Source organism: Tachysurus fulvidraco, chromosome 5 (assembly GCF_022655615.1).
Source record: "Tachysurus fulvidraco isolate hzauxx_2018 chromosome 5, HZAU_PFXX_2.0, whole genome shotgun sequence".
In the NCBI taxonomy this organism is placed as follows: Eukaryota; Metazoa; Chordata; class Actinopteri; order Siluriformes; family Bagridae; genus Tachysurus; species Tachysurus fulvidraco.
This window is the reverse complement of record NC_062522.1, coordinates 16,305,908-16,327,653: the sequence shown is the minus strand read 5'-3', so window position 1 is coordinate 16,327,653 and position 21,746 is coordinate 16,305,908. Positions and strand designations below refer to the sequence as shown.

The following is a 21,746-nucleotide window of genomic DNA, read 5'->3' as shown; positions in this document are numbered from 1 at the left end:
CTTTGGTGCAGTGCTCAAAAGGAAGCTTTTGATTCAGCATGCTATTGAATTCTTGCACATTGGGCAAAGGAAGAGAAGTTTTCTTTGTTCCTGTGACGAATAGGATATTCACATGTCCCTCCTGGCTCCGCACAGACTATAATAGAATATTAAAGTAAAGAGATGTGCTTTTCCACAGCAGTAGACCATTGTTGGATTTGCTGCTATTGACAGTGGTTAAAGGTATCCTTAGGCGTGCATTTATAACTTAACCCTCTCATGGTGAAAAGAAACCTGAGAGTAGTGAATGTTAAGGCGAGCCAGTGTGCAGTGAATAATGCTTTGGAGATGGTGGGGGTGATGGTGATAAGTTTGTAGTTAATGTCTTGTACCGCTCAAAATGGTGTTTTTTTATGTATAAAACTCTAAACTGGTAAGTGAAAACTGCACTGAATGATGGCGTACCTAAAAATTCCTCTGATGTGTCTCTCTCTCTCTCTCTCACACACACACACACACACTCACACTCAAACACACCCACACACACGGACACGCACACATACGTCATTAGTGATCCACCTTTTGTGCTCAGACACCAATAAACTCTGAAAGAATTCATTTAATGAAACCCACCAGCTTCTTAGTTATCCAGAGAGGCGAAAAAAAAGGGAAATAAAAGTGAATAAGTGCAATTAGGATGACGCCGTTTCCTTTTCTCCACCTGTATTCCTGTAAGTGTGCAGAGGCCTGCAAAGCCCTTCTTTTTTTCTTCATCTCCCAACTTATTAGTAAGCGAAGGACTGAGCTCAGACAGTGGTAATGCACTCACATACTTTTTTTTTGTTACTCACAAGATTGGAAGTGGTGTTTTGACACAGAAAGCTCAATTCGGCTGCAGGAAAAGTGATTGACATGAGCAGTGGGAAGCCAGTCAAACTGACATATGACCAGGCCCTCTCCTGCAGTCGTGTATGGAAAATCTCCCCCTCTCCCCCTCTCTCTCTCTCTTTCTCTCTCGCTCTCTCTCTCTCTCCCTCTCTCTCTCTCTCTCTCTCTCTCTCTCCCTCTCTCTCTCCCTCTCTCTCTGTTTATGTTTCTTTCCTGGACTAACAGAAGGGAGCCCAGGACATAAAACTGCCCTATTCAGCCTACACTTCTCCAACCATCCGCACATAATAACTCCAGCCTCTCTGGGATTATGGCGAGCTGGAGGAAGGTAATGTGTGAAGTATGTCAGAAATGGATTCACACACACTCTCAGTGGAGGACAGAGAATCAATAGTGATTACAGAAGATAAATTAAAATGATGGTGGAATAAGTTAAGTGAAATCGATTGGTGGTTTTTATGATGATGTTTATGGCTTTCTGATTGTCTGACAGTATTATGACTCCCACAGTGACCAGAGGACATGAACAGATTCAAAAAGTGGACGTTTATACAGAAAGTATATTGTTGTGGCTTAATCATTATAGATCTATATAAAAGGGGATTCCACTGGGTATCCTGTGTATTTGATTTCCTCCCCCAGTCCAAAGACTTGCTTTATAGACTGATTGGTGTCTCTAAATTGCTCATAGTTTGTGAATGGTTGTGTGAGGGTGTGTGTGTTTATGCCCTTTGATGGACATTCCCCATTCTGTCTAAGGTGTACCATGCCAGGGTCCTTGCGACCCAGTAGGATAAGCATTATAGAGAATGGATGGACGGATGGATACCACTGTAGAACCGTATTTGCTTTAGATCATTCAACGTACACACTTAATTAATAACGCTGACTATACCATTCACTTTTTTGTGAAGGTAGATACCTTACTCCATGCAGTTAGCTGAACAAATTGTTGCAGAAAGACAAACAGTGATGCATGCAGATTTTTTCCCAAGTTTGCAACTCTTTTGAGTTGAATACAGCAGATAGATAGATAGATAGATAGATAGATAGATAGATAGATAGATAGATAGATAGATAGATAGATAGATGTGTGTGCGCGTGTGTGTACTGTAGTTTGCATCTATTCCCCATGCTTCAGGGGTTACCTCTTGGTATACTGGTTTCCTTCCCCAGTTCAAAGACATGCTCTGTAAAGTATCTCTAGCTGCATGGTATCTCTAAATTGTCCATATTGTATGAAGGGGTATGTGAGTGTGTGATATTGTGTAGGATAAGTGGGACAGAAAACAGGTGGATGGTTCTTACATTTGCTCAAATAGCACTAGAACCCTTTTTTATGACTAATTGCTCAGCGAAGACAACATTAATAGTCCAGTAAATTTCCTAAGATATAAGGCATATAAGCAGTGAATTTTAGTTGAAGAAGTAAAAAGACAGCAAAGTGAAAGAAGGGAATTCAGGGTAGTTGCGAGACTATAAAGGTTGAGAGCAAAGAGATGGAACTACAGGGAGCAGGTGTGAAAATGTGATGGCAAAGTTAAGCAATAAAACACCAAGCAGCACTGGCCTGTCAATTTAAGCTCTTTGACTCGTACATCCAGTTTGATCCTGTCTCTCAGCTAGATTGGACAGCTCTGTCTGGAACTTCTACCAGTCACTGCTTGGCATAAACAAGACCGCAAAAAGGCAGCAGTAATTCACACATGTCTGATATCTGTCATTCAGAAGTCTTGTGTTCTATAACAGGCACACACACACACATACAGAAACACACACCCCATTGCTATTGTCTAGACCCATTACTTAGCACTGTTTGCAGTTGTGTCACACACTACAATCTGGAGTTTTGAGATACTATATAAATTGCTCAGTGCAGATCAAGCAGTTAGAACTGAGTAAGATATGTAGGCCTGTTCAGAGAGATTTGAGAAAATATATTAATGAGTATATTGCAAAAACTGCTTCATGGGCACGGATCAAAAGCATCCTTCATCTGGTTTGCTGTGGTCGGAGTGTGAAGTCTGTTCCAGCGGTGGGTTTGAACGTAGTGGAGTGACGATATGGACTGCATGGTGATAATCACAGATGGACTTGTCTTATCACAGAGCTCAAGAAGCTGCCTGTGATGTTGTTTTTCTGCCACTGCTCACAGAATGAGGTTGATTTGAAGGGACGAGCAGTTGCTGCTTGGCATAAATAAAATGCATCACACATCTTATGCAGATTTGGTGGAACATAACTGCAAATAAATTAATCTGAGCTATTTCATGTTTAATTATATTTTACAATTGATTTATTTTGACATTGAAAACAGTCATTCCTACTTGTATTTTCTTGTGCTTGTACTAGCAGTCATTCATGTCATAATGTCTCATTATTCCCACTTTCAGACCAGACACTGTCAATCTACAAAATGCACAACCCATTGCTCCATCATTTATTGCCAGATATCAAAATCTTTAGGCTGACCTGGCTGAAAATAGATTATTCTTTATGTAGAACTTTAGCTGACAGTAATTCCAATTTACTATGAACACAATTAACTGTTTTCCCAAAAATAATTGATGTAAACAAAAACATCTGATAAAGCTTGATAAGTGGATTAATGCTTGGGTTGTGTTTTTACATTGGAATGAAAAACTTTGGCCAATTAGCACCGTCTTTCTTTACACTAATAAACCGGGCTTGCATTTCTGATTGGTTGTGAAGCATAATTTCACTTAAAATTAAGCAAAGTGTTTGTATGCTCTTGGAACCAAACAGATCATGCACAGTAAGCCTAGTTGATCACAAACCCTAATCAGGCTGCCTACTAAACACGCAGTTACTGCTGTTAAACTTTAATGAACATCGGTCATCAGTGTAAATGTAGACCTATATAAGCATTACATTTAGTTATTTTTTTCTGGGAGGTGTCGAGAACGCTCTTGCTCTCACTCTTTTCCACTCCTTCAATTATCAAAATATCCTGTCTCCATGGAAAAGAGAGAAGATGCTTGGTGGAGACAGTTGCCCTGGCAACCAGCTCAGTTAAGCCCCACTGCCTAGAGGACCAAACACAACAAGCAGCTTTTAGTCTATAACTCATCACCTTATGCCTTGTCCCTATTCTCTGTCTCTGTCTTTTCCTTTTTTTTTTTTGAGTTGTTTTTATTTAAGTCAGTTAGTAGTTATTATGTGGCTCTGGAAGTATTTGTATTGAAGATAATTATAATATATCAAGTGCACCAATATATCTCTCAAGCCAACAGTTGCTCCCAATAAAATAATTGGGGAAGGCAGCAGGTTACAGTGGTGCAATGATCCCCACAAATTTTTTTGTTTGTTGTATGTGTGTGAGTGTCTCTCTCTGGGGATACATGGACAAGCACAAGACTGCAGCTTCTATGGTATAAGGATAGAGACAGGGAGTACCTACAGAGGCTCATTATTGCTTTCCTGTAAATACTAAACATTCGAGAGAGAGAGAGAGAGAGAGAGAGAGAGAGAGAGAGACCACGGTGCATTTGAATTTTCCATTGCAAAGATTTGAAATGTGAATAAATGCAGGTGGCCATTATTAAGCTTAAAAAAATCAAAACAAACCTCAGAAGACCACAGAAGAAAACTAAAGTGGATTATTGCAAAATTCTTTCCTTGGTGAAGAAAAATTCTTTGAGCATTTAGCCAAGTCAAGAACTTTATCAAGACAGTAGGAGTGTCATAGTCAAATTCTGCAATCAAGAGATGATATGATGAATGTGAATACAAGGTTTTACTTCCAAATGCAAACCATTGGTAATAAAAAAAAACCATCTGAAAAAGCCCTGACCAGAACAAGACTCTTTGTATGAAACCAAGAGGTATCACAGTACAGATGGGCAACGACTTAAAACATTTCTTAAAAGCAACCCAAGAGCTAATAGATACAAAGAAATGGAATGTTCTTAAATAGCCAAGGCAGTCCGCCTGAACTCAACACAAGCATGCTTTACACTTACTGACTAATCTGAAGGCAGAAAGAACCAGCAGCTCTCTTTAGCAGCAACTAAAGACAGCTGTAATAAAGACCTGACAAAGCATCTGAAGGGATGAAACTCAGACAGACTCAAACTCAGACTTCAGACAGTCTCCGCCTGCAAAGGATTTGCCCCAAGCATGCATTCTGTCTACATACTTTTGGACATACACCAACCTGTCCTACGCTTACAAAGCTCTGTACAGGCCCTACAGTGTGCCCCAAGGTGATGAGCAATTTGTGAGCATGTGACTTTATATAGAAACATTAAGAACAAGTTGCTCTAATTTACCACATAAATGTTAATACAGAACAGAGGTAGCTGTGGCAGCTCAAACTCGATTGATCCCACTTTCACTATTGATGTCGTCACTAAAAGTAAAGGTTGTTTACACTGCCCACTTTATTAGTCGGTGCATATCACGCATTTTGTAGAAAGAGACCCCTGTCCATGGACCTCCTCAGTACTGATTAATTCCACGAACATTTATATAACTTGTACAATCAAAACATGTCCGTTGATTAGTGCACTAGAGCTATCCCTGTATTGTCCACATACAGAGCAAATTGTGTTAAAGCAGACATTTATTTAAGAATTCAATCCTTAAAAAAAAGATTATTTCTTCCATCCATACACTTGAAACGGAACTGTTCATCTTATCTCATTTTTTGACATTGTCTTACTTTAGCATTTATCCATCTTCAGTGCTGATCATGTATTAGTTGAGTGCAAAATAATAGTGTCTAATCTGTTTGCAGTAAATATGCTTGACATTGTTCAAGATACAAAAGTTTTTAGGCTTATATTTATTAAAAAAAAATCCTCACCAAAGTCACGAACACATAGACACAATTATGTAAGAGATTATTTTTCTCCCTGTGCTTCTTTGCACGTTCCACTTGTTTATCGGATGGCTGAGGGTGTCTGTTTTTCTCTCCCAAAATCACAGTCATTAGTGTAGGAACAGTGCTGTTTAGAGCTGATTAGGAGGCTTGTCAGCCTAAAGGACACTAAGTACAGACTTTGTGCTGCTCTCTCGTACCACTCTGCTCCAGGAGATGATGGACAGAGCTTAAACACAACGCAGGTGCAGAGGGGTCGCATTCAGCCATTACATCACATCTGAATCAGTGAATAAAAGTGCATATTTTTTGGTTTACTTATTAGGCTTTTGCATTGTAGCCTATTTATAGAGCTATGTTTGTGACAGAAAACGCTGCTGTGGGGTGGGCGGATGGGCGAGAGCTCTTCTTAAGGCTCTTCTTAAGGCTTTGCAAAAAAATTATATTGTTTTATTTATATTGTTTTTGATCCCACTTTCACTATTGATGTCGTCACTAAAACAACACTTACAACTATTTTTTACAACTGTTGTAATTTTGTACTTGTGAAGCCAGTATTCTGTATAATAACAGCACTGGGGCTTTTAATGAGGCAGCAGCGGGCAGTGTGATGGTGTGAATGGTGCTAAAGGACAGATGGACTGAAGAGCTGAACATGGCTGCTGTTTGGGTAAAAATGTGAAAAAAACTGGTTTATGTGCATACAATAGTGAAGTTAGTGACATCACATAACATGCTCCACAGATTTGGATCAACTGTGAACACTATGTGAATTAAAGGTTGCTGACGTCCCCGGGAACCTTTCAACCAAACCTGAATGTTGAGCTAGAGATCTCATGCTAGATTGTGTCATAATAGAAAATTTGTGACTGTTATAATTGGACAGGTTTTGCTAAACATTTAAGTAAATTTAAATCTGTTCATTGTTACTGAAATTCCTCTCATGTCCGCATCTGTATTGCTCTCAGTATGGAAGAGAGCAGTAGGACAGTAGGACACAGACATTGCCTAATTTGCATATTGATACATATTCATATATCTATATTTAGAGCTTTTTTTAATAAATATGTTGAAATCATTATTTATTTATATAAATAAATGGTTTGAAATGACACTTGGATGGGATCGTTAGTAAAGGTCATCTGATGAAGTGTGGTGAAGAAACAAATCCAGAAAAACAACCTAATCACCTGACAGAATGGTAAACCCAAGCAAGCATGGCAAGTCTGAGCAAAATGAAGAACAACTTCATAGATATCACAGAAAGAGAGATACATGCACTCAGGGTCTCACAGCAGTGGCGCTGAGAGATCAACATGTGTGCATAAGGAACGAGAGACAGTTTTATATGTGATGTAAATAGAGCTAATGAACAGCACAACCATTGTCCTGCACTCCCAGTCAGAAGTTTCTGAAAACCTGGACATTTGTTTATTTTATTAGGCACTAGTTAGTAGTACAGACGAAACAGAATGATACAATAATCCAGTGAACTATAACACATATCTATTTATTTATTTCCTTCTGGGTAGTAAATGCTTTTGCTTTTTGTTTGTACTACAAAAGTATAAAAATGTATTTTAGCTCACCTAAAGTTAGTAATTATGGGTAAAATATAAATTTTCCCCATCCTTTCTGGACACCTTGAACCATTGAGTATGGAGGTCATAAGAGACAGGAATGTTGGTATTCCTACTTAGTCTCCAATAATGTTTTACCAGGTTTCCCTGCTATCTTTGTCTTTGAGACCGCAAAGACACCAAGGCACACTGTTACTGGACAAAGCTGTGACTGAACAAAGCAGACTGTATGCTGTAGTGAGAAACATTGTCAAGTGGGAGTGATTAGTGGACTCCTGAAAAAGTGCTGATATCACCATTGAACATCAAATTGGATGCACTGCAGACCGCACTATAAAACTATTTGTCAGAACTGAAGATACGGAGTGGGCAGCCTTTAAGCACCTTATTAATAACAATTTTCCTATTTTTGAGGTGTAAGCAATTAGAAAATAACACCTAATACCAGGGACAAAAATTGGGTTACATACAATAGTGTACTCAGTCCACCAAACACCAGGATGCTTGTAGTTAAGGACTGGCAAGCATCAGATCCTAATTGGATTGTAATGAGTGCTTTATTAAAGGCACCTGGAGGGTAAACCCATTAAGCCTTTAGCTTACAGTCAACAACTGTGCAATTGTGCTAAAAAGCTTCGAAACAGATGAATAAATATTTTAGCTTTTTACCATTTAAAAATTGTTTCTTATACCGTACGTTTGCATTTTAAATAAAAGGACTTCTGAGAAGCAACACAAACTAAAGCTGATATTCTGAAAAGAACCGAAGGCTATACATATAAATATAACCTACAAAACTTTTTGTTAGTGTACATTATATTTATTTCTTGTCCTCTTTGTCCTAAAAGTATATAATATGTGTTGCTGCCTCAGAGCTCCACAGTCCCCAGTTTGAACCGGAGCTTTGGTTACTGTCTGTGCGGAGTCTTTCCTGTTCTATTCTGTGTAAGATCCCTCCAGGTAAATTGCCCCGAGGTATGAAGGACTGTGTGTGAGCGTGTGTGCGCGTGCGCGTGTGTGTGTGTGCGCGTGTGTGTGTGCGCATGTGTGTGTGCGCATGTGTGTGTGCGCGTGTGTGTGTGCAAGTGTGTGTGCGCGCGTGTGTGCGTGCGCGTGTTGTGTACGTGTGTGTGTGTCTGTGTGTGTGCGTGCATGTGTTGTGTACGTGTGTGCGTGCGTGTGTTGTGTACGTGTGCGTGTGTCTGTGTGTGTGAGAGTGTGAGCATGGTGCCCTGCAATCCATGATGGACTCCTGCTTCTTGCCAGTGTTCTGAGGTTAATTTATGCATTTTTTTATATTAAAAGTATATTGAATATTTACTTAGTCTAGCTTTAACCAGAATATTGATTTATTCCATGAACACAGGTCAAACAGTGGTAAGAATTTTCTTTTATTTAACTTTTTTGTAGTATGTGGGCATTTCTGGTGCATATATTATGACATCACAGAGATATTCAGTCATGTGCCTTTGCACCCACACCATATTAATGAACAATATCTTCTAATTAATAAAATGTTCAAAAATCTTTAGTTGTTCAGAGTCACATCTAAAGTTATTGTTGTTTCTCTGAAGAGGGAAACAAGAAGAGTTTATATTGTCTTAGTTGAAAACAAGAATGAATTAATAATAAAAAGAAGCATACAGACAGTGTCCTGATCAAGTCTGCTATTTTTTAATAAATAAAATATAGTATTACTTTGAGAACTCGTTCATGATGATATCATGTTTTACGTAGAATGCTCTAATAAATTTTTATTATTATTATTATTATGTTATTACCCAGATCAAGATTTTAAAATACAGGTAACAAACAGTATATGTATATATCTGTCCACATGCCTGCATTTGTACAGATCTGGAACACGGAAGTGGTTCTGGGAAAACATGGAAAGACATGATTCCAACACATATTCTTTGTTTATAAGATGGTTAACATTTCCTCTTGCTGCTGTTCTGTCCCATAATTTCAAACAGAACGATAGAATTTAGGTTGTGAAGAGGTATTATTATTATTATTATTATTATTATTATTATTATTTGGCTGCAGATCAACACCTACAAACAGTGCAAAACAAACAATGCTAAAACTATCATTACAACATGAATACCGGAAGTAATGTCAGCAGACAGCTTAGCTCAGGTAGCAAACACTGCAGTCAATTATCTAAAAGTGTTGGAGTCTAGAATGTTCTGTGGCATGTATGAGGATAGATGTTGAGCTAGCAGGTCTCTTGAAAGAAAAAAAAAGCTGTAAAGAAAAGAGAAGATTGATTTTAACACTTGTAAATTAAAAATACATTAAATGCTGTTTTGACAAGGAATCATGTTTCATTAGAATGCTAGAATGTTTGCTAGCTGGTTTAGTTTTCTAGCTAGTTAGAATTATGTTTGCCTCATGCTCGTCTGCTAGTGTGGTGTTGTTTGAAAGAAAGCTTTACTTAGATCACTTTAGTTCGAACCAAAGGACATTTTCTTGACATCTCCTCCTGTACAAATGAACTTTCAATACAGTGTTCAGACTCTTTTGTTTAGAGTATGAACATATTTGATTGAATAAAAACAATCTGTTTAGCAGAAAGAGCTATGCAGTGGCTTTATCTGGCTTATATTTCTGTGCCATGTGTTTTTTTGCGGATGAATCAGAGAAGCATGCAAGTGTTATAGAAATTAGTTTTGCATGGATTCCGATCAGCTCCTCTTTATTTTTTAGTCACTTTAGATTTATGAGGCGCCAGGTACTGAGTATCTGCAATTACTGCTCATTAATACCTCATGATGCTGTATTTTGTTTACTGCAAACACATAAAAACCCACATCCACATGCCCACTAGCACACATGCATCCATCTCATCACATGCTGTTCTGTACTTTCACTACTCCTATAATTTAGTCCAGTTCAATTTATAGCACATGGCTTCTGTGTGAGGCTGTTTCAGTTAAGAGTCACCCTACGGGAGGTGCGCCAGTAGTTCGGACATGCCCGTATGGACACAACATAAAGGTGCGATGATGAAAGCTAAAAATACATCACTCCTGTGTAGCAAGTGACTGTGAGGGACAGTCACAATTGAACACTCCTGGAAGTGAGAAATGGAGTTTGCTGCTGTTCTCACAGATCTCAGTGTGATGAGCATGTGCATGTGTCTGCCGAGAGCGGCATATGGGAGTGTAAGCTAGGGAGACGGGGCTTGTGGGACTGTCATCGACTGTCACCATGAAGAGTGTTTGTATTAATTCCCGTGTCCGCGCTTTGCCTGGGGATCCTAGTGAAAAATGGTCAGGCTAAGAATAGACTACGGTATCTTTTCAGTTGCCGGCGACGTTGTGTAGAAATGAGGATGAATAGATAGTGTCTGAGGCTGGAGGATAAAAGTTTTGCTCTTGTGGCTAAGATGCTCCTGTTGCAATCCCTTCCCATATCTCTGCCTTTCATTCTTTTTATGGCTCTTTTTTCATCCTCTCCTCCTCTCTGCTATCTTTCTGTCCCTCCATTTACTGACTCTCCGTGATGTGTGGCCCTTCAGTAGCTGTTCCAAGTGAGCTGGAGCTCATTGTCATGGTCGACCTTCATTCAGCAGATGTGCCACATGTTTTTGGACTGTTTAGTCATTCTATATTTATGACACCAATATCTGGCTCAAAATGTCACAGAGCAAGCTTAATCATTTTATCACACCATGAATGTGAATAACAAAACATTGTATCTTTCTAGGAATGAATTCATCTTCAGTCTCATTTTCAACAAAATCTGTCTGTCTGTCTGTCTGTCTGTCTGTCTGTCTGTCTGTCTGTCTGTCTGTCTGTCTGTCACTGGTGCTTTTCTTGTTTTTTTTTTTTTGTTTTTTTTTTGGTACATTTCAGAGACTTTAGCCATTCAGAACAACCTGTTTGGCACAAATAACATAGGCCATGGTCAAGATCACTGAGATCACATTTTTATATAGGATAGAGAGAGTTCAAGAAAGTCAAAGACTTCAGGGAGAATTTGTGCTAAGATTTTTTTTTCTGGAATGAACTATTCTCAGGGGGCACGGTGGCTTAGTGGTTAGCACCTCTGCCTCACACCTCGGGGGTTGTGGGTTCGATTCCCGCCTCCACCTTGTGTGTGTGTGGATTTTGCATGTTCTCCCCGTGCCTCGGGGGTTTCCTCCGCGTACTCCGGTTTCCTCCCCCAGTCCAAAGACATGCATGGTAGGTTGAGTGAATGAGAGTGTGGGTGCCCTGCCATGGGTTGGCACTCCGACCAGGGTGTATCCTGCCTTGATGCCCGATGACGCCTGAGATAGGCACAGGCTCCCCGTGACCCAAGAATTTCGGATAAGAGGTAGAAAATGAATGAATGAATGAACTATTCTCACTGACTAAAATTCACACATGTAACACATTTTCTTCTTTCCAACGTTGTCCTGTTGCCTGAGTATACCCTGTCTAAAAGTTTAAACTTCCTCTAGGAAATATTTTTTGTGAACTCCTGTTGGTGCAAAATGTTAAGGCTACTGAACATGGTTGCAGGAGAGTGTTAACTGTTCTGCTGTTAGCTTCGTTAGTTAGCAGATAGGATTGGACTCCTGATACTGCAATGTCATTAATCTTATTATTGTTTGACAAGATGGCTATATGATATATACCACATCCCACCTATTCTACCACATATTCACTTCCTATTCTACTGTGACTGCTTAAACCACAGCACTCTTAAAACTCAGTTCTAATTGGTTAGAAGGTTTTGATTAATTCTATATAAGAGCGCTAATCGGATAGTAGAGCTGGCTGAAAGGTTTATACTAACACATCCTTCTAATACATTATTGTTTCTATAGTAACCACTTACACTATGACATGCATTTAAAAATCCGGTGTAATCATTGATATGGTCAGTGTGTCTAAGGAAAGGATGAAAGAAATGTGGAGTCTAACTTTAACTACTAAACTACTTTATTACTAGTTTCTTACTACTGTGACAAGCTTTGCCTTTTTGAATTATTAGCTATTTATTTCACCCACTGTTAATTGTTTTCCTCCAGTTGTTTCATTACATACTTAACCATGAATTATTACACTGTTGTTGTTGTTGTTGTTGTTGTTGTTGTTTTAATTGTTTTTGCTATTTTAGTGAATTTCCACATTTTCATAGGATTTCATAGGTTTTATTAAGAACTTATTTGACACTTTATTATGCATAGGACATGGCTGTGTGTGACTGTGTCGACCCTGAGCAGGGAGGAGCCAAAATAACAACAACACTATATAAAAATCTTTTCATATTCCAGTTGGTTAGGGTGAGGGTTAAGGGTCTTACTCAAGGGCCCCACAGTGGCAGCTTGTTATATCTGTGGCATTCTTCTGATCAGTAACCCTGAGCCTTAACCATTGTGCCACCTCTGCCCCTTATTAATTAAAATAATTGATGCTATATTCCTATCACATATTGTGACCAACTGGTATATGACAGTGAGTCTTATTTCACTCTATTATACTGAGTCATCAAGATGCATTAAGTGTGGATTATGTAAAATGTGGCTCAGACAGGGCTTGAAGGCTTACTGGCACTTACCTGGCTCTGCTCCCCTTCTGTTTTGGGGCAGACACAGGCATGGAGCAGCTGCTAGTAAGAACATAGTCACGACATGTCTCTTGGGGCCTTCACTTCTCTCTCTCTCTCTCTCTCTCTCTCTCTCTCTCTCTCTCTCTCTCTCTCTCTCTCTCACACACACTCACTCACACACACACACACACACACACACACACACACACACACACACACACACACACACACACACATCTCATTTTTTTCTTCTTTTCTGTTCCTACTTACTATGTTAATCTCTCACCCCTTACTCATCTCTCTTTTTAATCTGTACCTCTTTTTTGTCTATCCTTCCGTCTTATAAATCCCCCAGGATAATTTCTCTCTCTCTCTCTCTCTCTCTCTCTCTCTCTCTCTCTCTCTCTCTCTCTCTCTCTCTCTCTCTCTCTCTCTCTCTCTCTCATATAAAGGCATTTAAATGAATTTTTGGGTGATTTTTTTCAGAGTGCTTTCTACTAAATTCTATGCTCCTCCATGTCGATTCTTAATGAAATTTCCAATTATCCATGCCTATTCTGGATGCTGCAAAACCACTCTTTAGAAACTATTTTCTATCCTATAAGGAAATTTTAATTGTGTTTCCTCATGTTGCTAATTAAAAAGAATGGCCCGTTTTGGCCTGCTGTTCTTTTGCCTGTATTTTTTGCTTTTCCTCCACCCAATTTCTGTTAAATTGATTTATGATTTTGTCTTTTCCCCACAGCATTCTGATAGTATTATGTTGCTACAGCATGCTGATTTGTGTTGCTACTGACCTCTTTGGCTCCTTGTATTGTGAATGCAATCAGAATGTGAATTTTTAATACCTTCATTGTTCTATTAATAATCCCGAGTCTCCTGATATCTGGATAGCTCTTCTTCGTCCACATTTCAGGATTTAGGAATTTTTAGGAAAAATTAACTCACTTGATGGATTGCTTTCACTCCTATTCACCTTTATATTGTAATGATTTATATTTGTAATATCCTGTGTCAGCCAGAAGAGGATTTTTTTTAAGGTTTCTTCATGTCATTTATTTACATTTACATTTATGGCATTTTGGCAGATGCAATTATCCAGAGTGACACATGTTTTATCTCATTTTATACAACTGAGCAACTGTTGGTTAGGGGCTTTGCTCAAGTAGGGGCAGCTTGTTGGACCTGGGATTTGAACTCTCAACCTTCCATTCATTAGTCCAACACCAGAACCACTAAGCTACCACATCACTGATTTTCTGATTAAGGATCTAAATCTACATCCAGATTTTTAAAAAGCTGCTTTGTAAGTTCTACTGAAATAAAATTGAATGAAACTGACAAGTGTATTACTGTATGTGTGCTCAATAGATGCACTTGAATAATAGTGGTTATTTTTCCTAGGCATTTACCTTTGGGAGATTCACTGATGGTGAAGAAAGAAATGGCAGCTTTAAACTGTCTTTTTACTCTTTCCATCTGTTTGCTTGATTCCTCTCTTTTGTTTTGTTTTGTTTTGATCTGCTTCAGCAACAACACTCATGCCATCAGGTCTGAGTGAGAGGTAAACAGCAAACTATGAGATAGTAATTACCAGCTTTTCAAACCACTTGAATTGGTTACGGGAACAGCCTCCACACTCCCTCTCTTTTATTTTTCACACTCTTTTACTTTTTCATATCCTAAAATTTGACATTTTCACTATGGGAACATGGCACAAACACAGCATATTAACTAAAGCTGCACTGTGAGAGTTTTCATTAAAATTGGGTGCTTGGACTATCTTTAAATTCTGAAAGCGATCAACAAAAATATATCCTCAGAGAAGGACTCCAGTAGCTGTGATTGCCACAGGCACAAAGGGGGGAAAAAATCACATGTGGCCTGAATGTGTTTACTGGTAGACCATTTAATCATCCATGTATGCCTGTGAATCAGTCTGTGTACACTGCACTCAGTGAGAAGGATGTGCAAACATGCTAGAAGTGAAAGAAAGAGGTAGACTAATGTGAGAAATCAGCAGAATATAAAAATGTCAGGGAACATTTTTAAAAAAAAAGAATAAAATGAGTGTCTCGAAATTTCAGTCGAAGATTTGGGCCGGTGAAGACGGAAGATAAGGATGACTGAGCTGTTCACTGACCGCTGAGGGCTGTAAAGATCATTTAAATCACAAATAAGTTACTAGTATCAGATATCAATCCCATACATGATCATTTAACTCATACTCACTAAATAATACTTTAACAAAAAAATCTCACACCATATAAAATGATGTGACATAAGTGTAGTGTACTTCCTTCGGCTACTCTTCGAGGTCATCACTGTGGATCATCTGGTCCATATTTGATTTGGCACACGTTTTATTCCGGACGCCCTTCCTGACGCAACCCTCCTATTGTATCTGGGCTTGGGACTTACACTGGGAGTGAACTCTTCCAGTGGCTGGATTTGATCCTTGCCTGGGAATCAAATCTGGGCAGTGACAACAAGAGCACAGGTTCCTGGACCACCAGGAGGCACATTGCTACACTAATAAACAGACTAAACAGTGTTCTGGACATTTCCATTATTAATGGTAAAAGCAAAGCACCAACAAGGCAAAGAAGAAACATATTTCTTTATTTATTCATTCACATTCATTTAATATATCACACTATAAATAGCCTGATAAACGTCTTAAACATAAAAGCAGTTCATTGTTCGCAACACACAGCAGCAACCAATGCTGTAACAAATGCTAGCTAGTTGAGAAAAATGTTTATAGATAACACTACATGAGTGACAAATAACAGCTTTATCCAAGTATATTGTTTCTGAACAAAAAAAACCCACATTACTTTGTGCACTTTTCTGAGATGAAAAAGGGCTCTTCTTCTCACAATTCTACTTGACGATATATACAGTACAGACCAAAAGTTTGGACAAACCTTCTCATTCAAAGAGTTTTCTTTATATTCATGACTATGAAAATTGTAGATTCACACTGAAGGCATCAAAACTATGAATTAACGCATGTGGAATTATATACGTACATAACAAAAAAGTGTGAAACAACTGAAAATATGAGCTTCAAGAGGTCGTCACCTGAAATGGTCTTCCAACAGTCTTGAAGGAGTTCCCAGAGATGCTTAGCACTTGTTGGCCCTTTTGCCTTCACTCTGCGGTCCAGCTCACCCCAAACCATCTCGATTGGGTTCAGGTCCGGTGACTGTGGAGGCCAGGTCATCTGATCAAATAGCCCTTACACAGCCTGGAGGTGTGTTTGGGGTCATTGTCCTGTTAAAAAGGTGGTGTGTCCAAACTTTTGGAAGGTGTGTCCAAACTTTTGGTCTGTACTGTAGTTATGGAAAGCAAATGATTTATATTCACACTATATAGTGTCACCCAGATGAAGATCGGTTCCCTTCTGAGTCTGGTACAACTCATGGTTTCTTTTCCATATTATCTCAGGGAGTTTTTCCTTCTCATCATTACCTCTGGCTTTCTCATTAGTGATAAATAGAAATTAAATTTTTTTTTAATTTTGCCCATTTTTATCTTACAGTAAAGATGTTTTGCGGACATGTACATTGTTATAAGCGCTAGACAAATCGAATTGGATTTAACTGAATTAAAAACCAATCATTAATTCATCATTAATTGGAGGCAAATATAAGTAAATTGTCCTGCACTGTTGTTCCTGCTAACATTTATGCTAGCTAGATGAGATAGAACTAATGGTTTAAATTAATAATGTTTTTCGGTCTGCATTCTGCACCTGAGAGACTTTCGTTTGCCATCTTTTTAGACTTGCAATGTGGTTGATGACATGAACACATTTTCCCCCATGTTAGCTTTACTAAAACATGTTCCCATGCTAGTACTTCCTGTCTCTTTCTTGTCCTTTTCTTCCTATCTGGAGGCACACTGTGGAAGCTGTTTTTTTAGCTGGTTGTTTCTTTTATTACACCTTGAAGTAATAAAATCCGAGCTAAAGTATAATACTTGTACCTGCACCCTGACCACAACTGCACAGTAATCCAGATGCCATAATAAACACTGCATAAAGTGAAGAGCACAGCAAGTTTCTCCTGCCTGCTCTCCACCCTGTGGCTCTGTTTCATTACATCCCGATTGCACTCCCAGTGCTGCCTAAGTGGAGTCATGCTCTTTGGCTTCGCTAACTTGTGGCCTGGAGCCATGACAGAAGGATGAGGTCCTAATGAGAAGGCCAATGAGGAAAATGAAGAATTCTCTTAGCGTAATTAAAATCGCTCATGCCAGAAGCATAGATCCATTTACAACAGACATGGTTAATCAAGCAGATATTCATTTATTTCCATTTTCTAAGCACAGATGATTTATTTGTATTGAGAATTCTGCATGTACTGACAACACTGGCACATTTAATGTTTAGCTGCTTGTTTGTTATAAGGATCGGATAAACTGCACAGTGAAAGCTCACTTACAATGTACATGTAATGCAGACTTTTCTGAACTTTATTCTTGTGTATTATAAAAAGATTCCATGGGCTTTCGAGTGGTGCAACAACAATTAGATTCTATCATTTGGAGATTTGTGAGTTTTAATCCTGACTGTATCAGGTTCATCTCTCAGTGAGAAGTGAAGCTTTCCCTTCTCTCCTGTCAGTCAGAATGTCCTCAGTGAGTTTACATATTAAACAGTATGTGTATAAGCCAGTTCCTCAGGATTATATCTAGTCATAAGTTAATAGAGACAAGCTCCAATACACTTACTGAATACTCTAGAGTTTCAAGATATAAAATGGTCCTATTTTAGGAGCAAACAAGGGCTTAACATCAGTTTAATATTTGTAAAAAGTAACAACTCAGATTATTTGGACTACATTACTGTTCATCCAGGAGCACTTCCAGCCACACAAATGCTCACTGACCGGAAGTGTGCGTGATGATTTAGGTGAAATTCATTTTCAAGATGGCTTTCAAATCCATAAAGTGAATGCAGTGGAGATCATTATATTAACGACCCAAAGATGAAAACCACTTTGTTTCCAATTTCTCCTCATTTTAAGTGTCTTTTAATGCACTTCCTTTTATCATAAAATTATTAAAAGTAATTTGTCAAAGTCAGTAAAGATTATAAATTTGTAAGATTAGAAATAATTACATCAGCTTTACCGATAAGACTCATGCCACCTAAGGTTATAAGGTATTGTTCTGTTCCATAAATATAGAACCCTTACCAAAATGAAATTATATTCCTATTAAGTATATGTCCTTATACACCAGAGTACAGCAAGTGCATACACTTGTATTCAATTCAGTTTTATTTATATAGCACTTTTAACAATGGACAAAGCACAAATGGGTAGATATCTAGAATCTAACTTTTACATTTAAACATATCGCTAACTAGAATGGCAGAGGTGATGTTGGCAAGGAAAAACTCTGATAAGATGATATGAGGAAGAAACCTTGAGAGGAATCAGACTGAAAAGAAAATCTATCCTCATCTGAGTAACACTGTAGAGTGTGATTAGAAAGAATTTCCCTTTTATAACCATGTATTATATGGTCAAAAAAGTGGACTTATGTAACCAACTCTAGTTTTAACACAAAATCTGTCTTGTTAAAGTTAGAAATTGTTCAATAATGGAAATTTGAGTGCAAAACTAATAATAGCAATTGCGAACCAAATCTATACTCATGGTTTCAAAGTGGTATCGTACATTCAGTCGCACGTATCCCTGGGTTGTCAATATCGAGCAGTCCTCTGCTGCTGCTGCTGAGAGAGAGAGAGAGAGAGAGAGAGAGAGAGAGAGAGAGAGAGAGAGAGAGAGAGAGAGAGAGAGAGAGAGAGAGAGAGAGAGAGAGAGAGAGAGAGAGAGAGAATTAGTAAATATGCACTACAGCAAGAATCAAGAGTGACTACACTAGGGGTGTAGAAGTGTGTATATTTTGTAAAATAACTCATGTTATTAGTAACTGCATTACCTTCTGTGTTTGAACAGATAATAATCTACTGTATATTACAAATACATTGAGAGTCTTTAGGTTAATTACTCTTTGAAAGTGAGATATTGCTCACGGTGCTTCAGTGATGTGTTAATCAATCTGATGCAAATAAATACGTTGTGCTGCTCTATTTTTAAAATGAGCTCATTATAAAAGTGACAATACCAATCCTCATATAATTCCCCTTCTTGCACCCGTAGGTAATTGGGTTTATTGTAATTATTTACGGTGTTCTGCAGCTAATCTTTCAAAGCCGTTGCATTTTCATGACATCTGTGAACTCTGAAGTGTCTCTCTGTCAGAGAGTTATCCATTCATACTGAATACTAAATAAACTTGTACCTTAGAAAATCCTGCGCTGCTTATCCAACTTCAAGTTGCAGAAGAATAAATTAGGATCTACAGGCAGTTTCACGATCTGGAACAAAGCCGATTGGGTTGTGGTTCGTCATGCTTTCGCATATACAGTCAACATGGATCTTTACTGACGTGTGAGAGGCATTAATATAAATGATGTGCAGGAAGACGTGATTAACTCGGATTAACCTGTACGAATGCAAATCCAAAGATTTGATCAGTGCAATTATTTATTTCAATGGTGGTCTAAATAAAGCTGCCACACTAGTATGCAGAAAGACCTGATTAACTTGGATTAAGCTGAGCAACGCAGACTTAAAGCTTTTTCATCAACATGATGATCTCCATTCATTTACTATCTAGGTCACTGTAGGGGCTTTTTGTTTTTCCATGAATGCAAAAGACTGAAATGGAGAAATGCTTACTATTCTCTCTTTCTTTCTCCTCTTTCTTTCCTCTCTCATCCTGTTGTGTTTTTGACACCTTTTCCTGTTGAGACGTGAGCATGCAATGTATTGTCTTTGTCTGCTTCTGTACTCTCTCTCTTTCTCTCTTTCTCTCTCTCTCTCTCTCTCTCTCTCTCTCTCTCTCTCTCTCTCTCTCTCTCTCTCTCTCTCTCTCACTCCCTCTTCTCTCTTTTTCCCACCACCCACGTTATCTCTCCTGTTTGGAGAAGATGTGCTCTCATTTACATGCAGAACCCTGGGGGCTGCACGCTTTACCTTTACCAGGTGGTTCATGTTGCTCAGTACATAGCTCTTTCACAGACAATTAGATTAAAAGCCATCAATCAGATATAACTGGGTGTGAGATGTCTAGATAGAGAGCTATGTAAATCACCCTGCAAGAAAAGTGTTTCACCTCTGTTCTTTGCCCCCCCCCACACACACACATCTCTCACATCTCTCACATCTCTTGTCTATCTCCTTATTCTCTGATACCTGACTCTTTTCTGTTTCCAAATCCTCAGCTTCTGGAGCTGATGTTTTTCTCTTCCTTTGCCCCCCCCCTTCCACCACCGTTTCATTGCCCATTTAATTTTGCCCGACACCGACAATGTGTCAGTCAGCTGAATTCCCTTTCTTATAGCCTAATTCCTGACTAATAGTCATGTCATGCTTTTGCATCACCTCCAGAATTTTCAGCCCATTGGCTCACTTTTCTTAACCACTCTAGTGATATATAATGAACTTGTCCTTTTTGACACCATGTCCTTATTTAAATATGTGGAGGGGATTGTAATGAGGCGATCCAAAGATCATTGATTGTAATGAGGCGATCATACACCTATACCTATTAAAATCATTTTGTTTGTGCCGCAAGCCAGGCAAAGCTCTCTGCTTGGCATTGCTTCCTCAGAATGGTGTTATTGTTGTTATTTGTGGTCTTCATCTTAATGAGGTGGCTTTGTTAAAGCAGCCTTAATTGGTCCAAAGTCTGTGGAGTTGGTAAAAAAGCTGTGGAGCTGTCATAAGGTCAATGGATTTGATCAGTAAACTGGGGAGGAATATTAATGAAGTAAAAAGCAAAGGGCTTTATTACTGGGCCTTCAAATGAAAGAGTCAACTTATAAAGTATTATACAGATTGTACGTTACTATCTTTTTTTTTTTTTGGTGTCTCATATAACATTGTAGGAGAAGTTAAAATACTTCTGTCTTTTCTAGTTGCTTTACAGCTACTTTGCACTACATGGTGTCCAGATATTATCTTGTACTGCTCTGCTGGCACTTTTCTATAATATATTGTGCCACGCTATTTCGCTCCACTGTACACGCTATCTGGCTAGAATGACAGCTCTCTACTTTTACTCTCTATAATCATGCAGTACATCTGATTTTGTTCTTTCTTTCTCTCTGTGCTCCCCAGGAAAGAGGCCTGTCTGCATACCCGTTCATCGAGATCTGCAAAGGGGAACTAATCCACTACATGTGCCCATTAGAGAACCAGGACAGCTTTTTTGTGCCTGAACTCCTCGAGAAGCAAACCGAGAGTGTAGAGGAAACAGAGACTGACAAAGATGCAGACGGCGCTCACGCAGGTATGACTTTGTAATCTCACAGGACCTGTGTCTCAGTGCTAAAGTTTGACATTGCTGAGAAAGACAGATATGACATCATACTGTTGCTTACATTCAGATAGATTATGAAGTAATTGTGTCATTGTGACGAAGTAAAGAGCCACGTAAACAAGAAAGTATGCAGCAAACAATGTGCATGAGCATGTATGACATGTATTAGATACAAACTGACACTGAAAGGCTTTAGCAGGACTCAAATGTAATGCATCCAGTCTTGTTTGTTCTTTTCTTGCTCATAGTGTATATTCTGTCAGGCTGCCCAGTGCTGTGCACCATTCAAGGTCTTTCTTTAAGCCATTTTAAATCTGTCAGTGGTTCAGTAGACAGCTGTGACTTTTAATACTCCAGGGCAGGTCAAAAACTGTGTACTGGGTCAGGTGACACTTCTGTGTCAGTGTCTGTGTGTATGTCTGAGAATGTTTGTGTCCTCTCATTACATTATGAGTCTACCCTTTGCAAGTTCTAGACTGGGATACTGTATCTATATGGATATC

General features: G+C 38.7%; 1 protein-coding gene across 1 annotated transcript in view; it reads left to right on the top strand.

Annotated features, from left to right (window-relative positions):
- Nucleotides 1-21,746, top strand: part of tex264a (testis expressed 264, ER-phagy receptor a) — a 64,965-nt gene that overhangs the window by 35,320 nt on the left and 7,899 nt on the right. The window contains exon 3 of the mRNA XM_027146611.2: nt 21,042-21,213. Within this exon, the coding sequence (XP_027002412.1) occupies nt 21,042-21,213 (172 nt within the window). The remainder of the gene's footprint in view (nt 1-21,041; nt 21,214-21,746) is intronic.